At 39.6% G+C, this 9,018-nt stretch overlaps 1 protein-coding gene across 1 annotated transcript in view; it reads left to right on the top strand.

Moving 5' to 3' along the window:
• The window catches only part of dym (dymeclin), a 49,499-nt gene that overhangs the window by 18,777 nt on the left and 21,704 nt on the right, over window positions 1–9,018 (top strand). Inside the window, exons 11-14 of the mRNA XM_035667753.1 lie at window positions 221–346; window positions 472–585; window positions 741–835; window positions 4,536–4,635. Coding sequence (XP_035523646.1) covers window positions 221–346; window positions 472–585; window positions 741–835; window positions 4,536–4,635 — 435 coding nt within the window. The remainder of the gene's footprint in view (window positions 1–220; window positions 347–471; window positions 586–740; window positions 836–4,535; window positions 4,636–9,018) is intronic.

Raw genomic sequence — 9,018 nt, 5'->3', positions numbered from 1 at the left:
AAAAGAAAAGGAATATTAAACACCCCAATAGTCTAGAAGTGTGTGCAGTTTTCTAGCATGGACATGGCTAATTTGATCTTTCGACAAATGCACACACTGCAGTGGTGGATCCACTCAGAGTCAGAAATTTTGTAACAAGGATTTAATGAATGACACTTCTATGACAACACCTACGCGTATGTTCAACCTCTTCCTCTTGCTCTCCCTCTCTTTCTCTCAGGTGTTGCCCATCCTCGAGATCCTTTACCACGTGGAGGACAGAAATTCTCATCATGTCTACATGGCCCTCATTATTCTGCTCATCCTTACAGAGGACGATGCCTTCAATCGCTCCATCCACGAGGTGGTGAGTAGACACAGTTTAATACACAATGTTCACATTTCAGGTATTTGCCTCTGCAACCTTCCATTACTTGCAATTGCTGGGATAATCATTCCTGATGTTTCATTTCTGTGTCTCTCCCTTAATAGATATTGAAGAACATCTCATGGTACACAGAGAGGTCATTGACTGAGATCTCACTTGGTAGTTTGCTCATCCTGGTGGTCATCCGCACCATCCAATTCAACATGACCCGAACAAGGGTACGTTTGTGCACATATAAAGCAAACAGCTATCCATTCAGAAATCCATCAATTGTAGACACTTTTCCATACCCAAATATAAAAAGATTGAAATAACGGAGTAACCTACAGGTAACATCAGGTAAAATGTATGCTTGTGTGTGCATTCCCTCTAGGATAAGTACCTCCACACTAACTGTCTGGCTGCACTTGCCAACATGTCAGCCCAGTTTCGTTGTCTCCACCAGTACGCTGCCCAGCGCATCATCAGGTGAGGACATACTGTAGGTGTACAAGTAACATAGCAGACAGAGCAGAACAGATGATGATGGAACATGTTAATTGTTAGCTTCTTTCTTCCATCCTTCCATCCATCTATCTATTCTGTATACAGCATATTCCAGCTTTTGTCTTATTCTAGTAAATGTATCCTTTTGGAAGGATATTAAAAGTGGTTTGAAATAAAAGGTAAAGTTGTCAAATAATGGGTTTAATATCAGTATGACATGTCTGTATATATAAATAATATGACAACATTTCTGAAAGTACACAATATTGTCTCGCGGTACTGTCACATAGTCCAGCCTTACCAGCTCTGCTTAATGTGCTTCCTAGTCTCGTGTCCTGAAATCAGCAGTTTAAGTACATATAGAGTATATCACACTTAGCTGGTATGTATTTCAACTTCATCAATTGCTGCCTCAAGGAAGAGGCAGTCCTCAACACAATCTTCAGGTTTGTGAGGCAAGCAAAGAAGCCAAAAGAGAGACGGATGACACACAAGACACAATTTTAATGATTCATATTGAATCAGCACAAAATATTTTTCGTTACAGTAACTTGGCAGTGGCTTCAGCAGAAGAGACTAAGCAATGAAATATTGAGTGAGTGGTGTGCCTGTGTAGTGAGGAACATTATGTAAGATGAGGGAACTGGCCATGAGCAGACGGAAGACTTGTGCGGTCCAAAACACACACACACACACATCAAGTCATTCATGTCTGTTTGTGAACCCCAGGCACATGGGAAGAGGAATGTTTTCTTCCCTTAAGACGTGCACACATTATTCACGCACACTCAAGGATCTTCTTATCTCCCTGCCTGTGTCTCTCTCCATATCTGTGACTCTCTGGTGTTTTGAGTCAGAGAGGCACACTGTCTGTGAATGTGTGTATGTCTGTACTGTAGTGATGTAGAGCAACTGACTCCATGTCTGACGATAATGATAATGATGATGACTATGATGGCCAGGGCTGGGCTAAACTGGCTGGCTGGCTGGCTGTCTGGCTAGATAAAGGGAATTTCCTGCCAGGAATTTTCAAATATCTGCCAGGCAGTGCTGAACTCTGCTCCTTAATTGACTCTCAGAGAGAATTGCAGTTGGTGTTGTTTATTTGCAGCAGTGGGTTTAAACTTCCTGCACCACCACCTTTTCTATTCATCCTCTCTCTCCATCAATATTCCATTTCTGCTACATTGTTCCTCCCTCTCTCACCTCTGTCCTCCGTATCCACAGTCTCCACAGTCACCACACATGCTCAATGCGTCATGCACCCGTTCGTGTGTGCAGGCTCAACAGATGCAGTTCAGTTCACAGCAGGACTGCAACTAACAATTGTGTAAAAAGTTAGGATTGTTTTCGTCTGACCAACAAAAAGATACATAGGATGTATTTATCCCCCTTTCCTGTCTTCACCTGTCCAATCAAAAATAAAGGCATAAAACGCCCTAAAAATATCTTTAAAAAATATATATATTTGCTGTTGATCAAATTTTATTTAAATATTATTCAAATATTAGTTTCATATAGTAGTAGAGTAATTTGATCATTTTAGCTGTGAAAAATGTTTACACTTGCTTAAGGCGTAAGAGATTTGAACATCATTTGTTGTTTGGAACAAACCGGCATACTGAAGAAAAGAAACGCTGTGATTAGATAGAAAGAGGTTTTGCTGTACCTTCTTTTGTGTCTAAGTGTTCAGGTCATGTTGCTGCTCACATGAGATTTGGTATTTGTTGCAATTTGCACCTACAGTTTTTCAGAGTAAAATTCTCTATATACACCACTGTCGTAAATATGGACAGCTGTAATGTGCATTTGTTATGATTATATTACTTATGATCAAAATCAAGCTGACAACTGAAGTTGACAACTCTGCTAAGGGAGCATCAACACCCAAAAGCAGATGTTTTAAAACACTGAAAAAGTGTGCAACGCTATATGGTATGATAGTGTTTTACAAGCACACAATTTTTCACACATAGAAATGTTCAAGTACAGATTTCGAGGAAGGGCACAACCATACTCTGTGTGTTGTGTCCAGTTAAAAAAAAGAGTCCTTTGAACTAGCAGAGACAGAGCACCTTTTTACATCTTCAGTGTGTTGGGGTGGACCATATCTCTCAATAACTCAGCCTCATTATTTATTTTGGGATCAGATCAGCAGTGTGGAAATCCTTCTGTGTCTGTTTCCTGGGCCATGTCAGTCACTGCCTCGGTATAAATGAGGGATGTGACAGAGCAACTAGTCACAGTGCTTTCTTGTGGGCAAAGTCCCAGGTGGAACTTGGTCGGTGGTCTCTCATTTGAAATAGAAAAAAAATGTCTATATAGTACAACAGGTCGTATTAAGTAGTCATGGCTAATAGGGCCTTTGACATTAGGACTGTAGATAACAAGTAGCCCCCCTCATAGCTGTTGAGATATCTCCATTCAGCTATCATTTGGCCAATTACCCTGGATAACGAATGCTGAGAGATTTTGTGTGTGTGTTTTCTAGTGCTGACAGATGGACAGGTGTAGCTCTAAGGAGCTTAGCTGAGCTCTGTTTATGCATCTGACTTTCCCTAGCCCTTTGCTGTCAATGAGTTTAATTTATTCTACTTTTTTTTCCTTGATTGACACATAAATTAAATATTCAACACCCTTGGGCACCTAGAAAGACTATTAAAAAGTTGTAATTGAAACAGAAGGTCACCAATAATTATAATAACAACCACAATGAATAAGAAATAAGACTCTGAAATAGATAAGATGTAATAAAGACCTCAACAAGAGAAAAATATTTAAGTTTTAGGCAACCAATATAGTCAAACTTGTATTTTGTATTTATTTGTATGTTCTTTGTGAGTTAAAAACAACTCTAAATGACAGCCCACTGTTCTTTGTACAGGCACTACTCAAATCTTAACACTGCAAATGTTTGTTGTATTTTCTCTTAAAATCTCTTGCATAACCACACATGTTGCATGAATCAGTTTACTGTGGCATCAACATTAATGGCATATGTGTATGTGTATGTGTATGTGTATGTATGTGTGTGTGTGTGTATTGACCATCCTATTGCAACCCAAGGTCGCCCAAGCGTACTCTAGGACTCTTTATGTATGTCTGTGTCCATCCATCACATGCAATCATGCAATCCTATCCAGACAGCCGTACACAAACAAACACATACAATAAGGATAAAGCAAGTCAATTAACCAGTGGGTCAAATAGCAGTCTGTCACCTACAATGGCAACAAACATGTACAAATACTGGAAACTGTAAACAAGGCTGTTGCCTCTTCAGGCAGATATAAGCCAGGTTAGGAAAGGGAGTCGTGATTTTAAATTAATGGTAAATTAAGCAGCTTTTTTAATATTTTGACACATCATTTCTAAAACTGTCTCCTGCCAGTTTCATGATTATTTTGTTATTCCAAGACTAATTATTATTCATTATTTTAAAGGCCTCATTTAGAAAGCAAAACAGGCCATTCTCTAATAATAATCTGTCTTAAATAAAGGCTTCTCTCTCCAGTTAGGCTGAATAAAGGCCACTATTTGTAGTTTTTACAGCACATTAATTACAGGTCAACATGTGCAGTGTGACGACTGTGTATTTGGTTTCTTCGGTCTTTGCAGAAGTATCATTCATCTGTCGTTGCTGCTCTCACTCATTTTTCCCCTCTCTGTGTCCCTCCTGCAGTTTATTTGCTTTGCTTTCCAAAAAGCACAACAAGGTTTTGGAGCAGGCAACACAGTCTCTAAGAGGCAGACAGGGAGACAACACAGCCCTGCCCGACTATGTGAGTAATACACTCTCTCTCTTTCTCTCAGTCTGCACACGGTTTATTAGCAGTTGCCAAATTATGTCTACTTGGATAAGGTACAGTTGACCGAGGCATTTGGTACAGTTTCGACACTGTGAGGTTACAGGAATTTGCACTTGTACCATGAATGTTGACTTTCATATTGTCAATTTTATCTTTTAAAAACTTTTTAATTAAATTAAGTCTTAAAGGTTCAGTGTGTAACATTTAGGAATATATACTGGCAGAAATGGAATATAATATTCATAGGTATGTTTTCATTAGTGTATCATCACCTGAAAATTAGAATGATGTTTTTAGTTACCTTAGAATCAGCTGTGTTCATCTTCAGACGGCGCAGGCCGCCATTTTGAAGCACCATGTTTCTACATTAGCCCAGAATGGAAAACCTAAAACTGTCTCTAGATAGGACGGTTCGCATTTTTCATGCTTTTCGTGGCCACCGTAGTTTCTCCTTAACTTTAAATGGAGCCAGGATAGCTGTTTCCTGTCTTTATGCCAAGCTACGCTAACCAGCTGCTGGCTCACGCTTTATATTTGGCATACAGATATGACAGTCGTATTGATGTTAAATAATCCTAGCTGTTTTACCCTAACATTTTATAATGGTTTAAATAAATCATTCACATTAATAGTTTATCATCTAAATTAAAATCAATATTTTCAGCCAATGTATTAATCAGCTGTTGTCAGCATTATTTAATACGGTTTACTACACAATAAAACAAGAAAAAACATAATGCCTTATGCTGCCACACTTGATTTGGTCTAGACAAGTCTACATGTTGATCTTGGCACCAGTTATGTTGACCAGTTGAGGTACTCCCTGGGAATCAGTTGAGGATGTGTACAGTTTGATGCTGTTTCGACATTTTCAGCCACTCAAATGTAAAGTCTGTTGCTGCAGGCTCACTGTCGCGTTGCTTTGTCTACTCCAATCCTTTGTTTTCTTCTCATTACTTTTCCAGCCCACGTCCCACACATTTAATTTGAACTGAAATGGAGTTGTGTAATAATATTTGATGAAAGTATTGAGCGATTCTTAAATTGAATGTTAAAATCAGTCATTCACAGTGGCACCAAAGTAATATTGAAATTTCTCTGAAACATCAGTGTCAATCTGAAATTGAAATCTTAATAGCACCACAGCAGGAACTAACTGGTGGAGCCTAAACCAATAAATGAATCATGATGTCCCGATACAATCAAGTATCTATAGATCTTACTAGTAGCCACATTTGACCAGTGCACTCTGCTGACTACTGACTGTATATGATTGTGTTTGTGTTCAGGCAACTTCAGGTTTGTCTGTGTATGTTTCAGTCTGGCTGTCTCATTAGATTTGCATGGTCTGCAAAGTGTGCGTGTGTGTGTGTGTTTGTTTGGGGGTTGGAGATGTATTAGGAGGTCCCCATAGATGCCCTTAGGTGTTTTGAGTGCTCCTTCAACCGTGTTGCGACTGTCTGATGAGGCCCCTAACAAACAGACATTTATGCACACACATAAATACACACTCATAAAAACATTTAAAATGCAATTATACAGCTTTGTTTTGATGCTTCCTTCCTTCGGGGCCCATTTTAATGCTGTTCTATTTACATACATGCATAAGTGCCCACTACATAACATAACTGAAAATGAAAAAGAAAAACACGTAGACAGATTACTTTGCACTCTCACTTTTTGGTAGAGTTTCTGTGTGTTGCTCAAGGGCACATGGCGGATTTCCGGGGTGATTACTTCATGGGAATTTTACAACAAGGGTCTTTTCCTAGAATAGTGTCTGACATCCAGTCTGGGTCATAGACATTAAAGACAGAGCTGGTCAACTTTTCTGATACCGCTGTTGTCCTTGAGCTTAGACTATACTAACTCAATGTGACATTGGTTCCCATGTCTGCAAGGGTTCCTGTGGCTACTGTTCACAGCTGGAAGTCAACTTTTAGCTTTATTGACTTCTCTTGATTAAAAGGAGGTTTAACTATGGTTTAACTTCCGAGCATATGCACTCATACAGCAACCTAGTAATATAAATTGTGTCGTTGAATTTCATGTGCGCTCACACAGAAGTGCACAATCTGCTTTTTCCATGTATCTGGTTGTAAACGTCTTGGTCTTAGTGAGTGGTGTTTTTGAGTGCTTGATAAAGCCTGAAAGGTCCTTGTTCAGAGGGAAGGGGACCTTCCAGCCTGGCCTCGATTCTGGTTGTTAATCATTTGTTGTCTTTTGTGAATCACACTTGGCAGCATATGTGAAATCTTGCTCAGGATTTTTATTCTTATTAGCCACGCTAGACCTAATCAGTATGGATGCTGCTACTAATAGTTTCATCATTAATTAATCTGTATTTTCTAAATAAATGTGTTCATTGTTTGGTCTGTAAAAATGTCACAAAATAAAAGAAAAAATACCCAGCACCATTTCCCAGAGGGAAATTTGACAACTTCACATAGCTTGTTTTGTCCAGGCAACACTCAACAAACCTTAGAGATATTATTTTTTAATCTCATAAAACAAAGGAAAGCAGCAAATTGTGAATTTAATAAAAGACTTAAAAAAACAACAGAACCGACCCATTATGCTGCAGTGAATTTTACATAGGATATTCGTCAGCTTCTGTCATGAATGCTAATTAAGTGAATGTGTGTGACAATGAGTGTGTAGGATTTAGTGGCATCTAGTGGTGTAGTTGCACAGGTTGGAACTCACCGGCTTATCCCTCCCTTTCCAAGTGCGAAGGGGAAAACTACGGTGGCCCCAAGAAAAGCGTGAAAAATTTAAACCATCCTATCTAGACGCAATTTTAGGTTATTCAATTCTGGGCTACTTTATAAACACAGTGCTTCAACAAGGCGGCTGCCACAGAAGGCGACCCGCAACGACTGTAGATAAAAATGGCTCATTCTGAGGTATGATTATACACTAATGAAAACATACCAATGAATATTATATTAAATTCCTGCCAATGAATCCTATTAACTGTTAGACACTGGAGCTTTTAAACTGTCTTTGCATATAGAATATACATTAAAAGCAAATATCTGGTTCATGTGTTCATATCAATGGAGGAATGAGATCGTAGATGAAAAATAAATGGCTTGTTAAATGTTTGATACAAAGGCAAATATGAAAGAAGGGTTGTTGAACTGAAGTAATACCATACTAATAGTACTAAATATTAGCTAGCCAAGCAATTATTTCTATCCTCTGGCATCAGAATGAAGCTTAAACTGAAATCGTATGCATAGTTTTTCTTATCTGACTTATTATGTTATAATGACCTTTGGAGATGTGACATCTAAAAGAAGGACCATCCTCATCTCTGATCCTAGTAGTGTAATTGACAACAGCCTTGTTCACAACAAATCCTCATCTTAACTTTGGAAGGGAGGAAGTTTAGGGGAGTACAGGGTGAGAAAAAGAGAACATGAGAAGAAAAGAACAATAGAAAGAGGAGAAATGAGCGAGAGGAGAGGAGATGGGGCGGGGGGGTTTGGAGAGAGGGTGGGTTTGTGATGGGCATCTGGAAACAATGTAATTTGGCTGAGTCTGGCTCTGGAGAGAGAACTAATGTTTGTTTAATGTGGGATTGTCCTGGACATGTAATTGCTTCCTTTACGAGGGAGAGACTGAGAGGAGGATATGAAAAAACGTCGTCAAACGCTCTAAGCTGTGGGTTAAAGCTGGGTGCATTCTGCATTTGTGTTAATGTCTCCTTCTATTTCTCTGTCTCCCCCTCCGTTTCCCCCCCTCTCTTGATGTCTGCCTCTTGGTATCTCTCTCTCCTCTCCCTCTTTCTCGTCTCTCAACTCCTCTCTTCTGCAGAATCGGTACGCATGCTCGCATGATCATCTCGAATCTCACTCTTCTCTTTCTCTCTCTCTCTCTCCGTCTCATATTCGATAATACTATAGATATATATAAATAATATACATATAATATAATATGATAAATAGGTATAAATAGATCACCAGAACCACTCCCCCCCCATCCTTGTATGTGTTTGTGCTGCTGTGTCTGGTTACTGTCAGGGGTTGGGGCCCCTTGAGCCCCTAGGGGACAGCCAGAGGCTCCCAGTCCAAGCAGGGCAGTTCTCAGGGGGCCCCACGGTTGCTCTCTGCCGCCTCTGCACCTTTTGATTGCAGATGTTTTTTCTTGCCCTTTGAGATATGTTCAGTGACATGCAGTATGTGCTTGTGCACACACACAAACATACAACGGAGGAAGTATGTGATGTGTTGCGTTGCGTTGTGTGTCACTGTTTATGCTCCCAGCCAGTGGTAGTGGTAATGTTACTTCTGTGCCTCTTAGTCTGTTTACTGTTGCACATTTCTGGGAAGAGACTACAAGCGCACACAC

This window comes from Morone saxatilis, unplaced genomic scaffold (assembly GCF_004916995.1).
Source record: "Morone saxatilis isolate NCDOM2014 unplaced genomic scaffold, NCSU_SB_2.0 Contig21, whole genome shotgun sequence".
In the NCBI taxonomy this organism is placed as follows: domain Eukaryota; kingdom Metazoa; phylum Chordata; class Actinopteri; family Moronidae; genus Morone; species Morone saxatilis.
The sequence above is the reverse complement of the archived record's forward strand: the minus strand, read 5'-3'. Positions and strand labels throughout refer to the sequence as shown.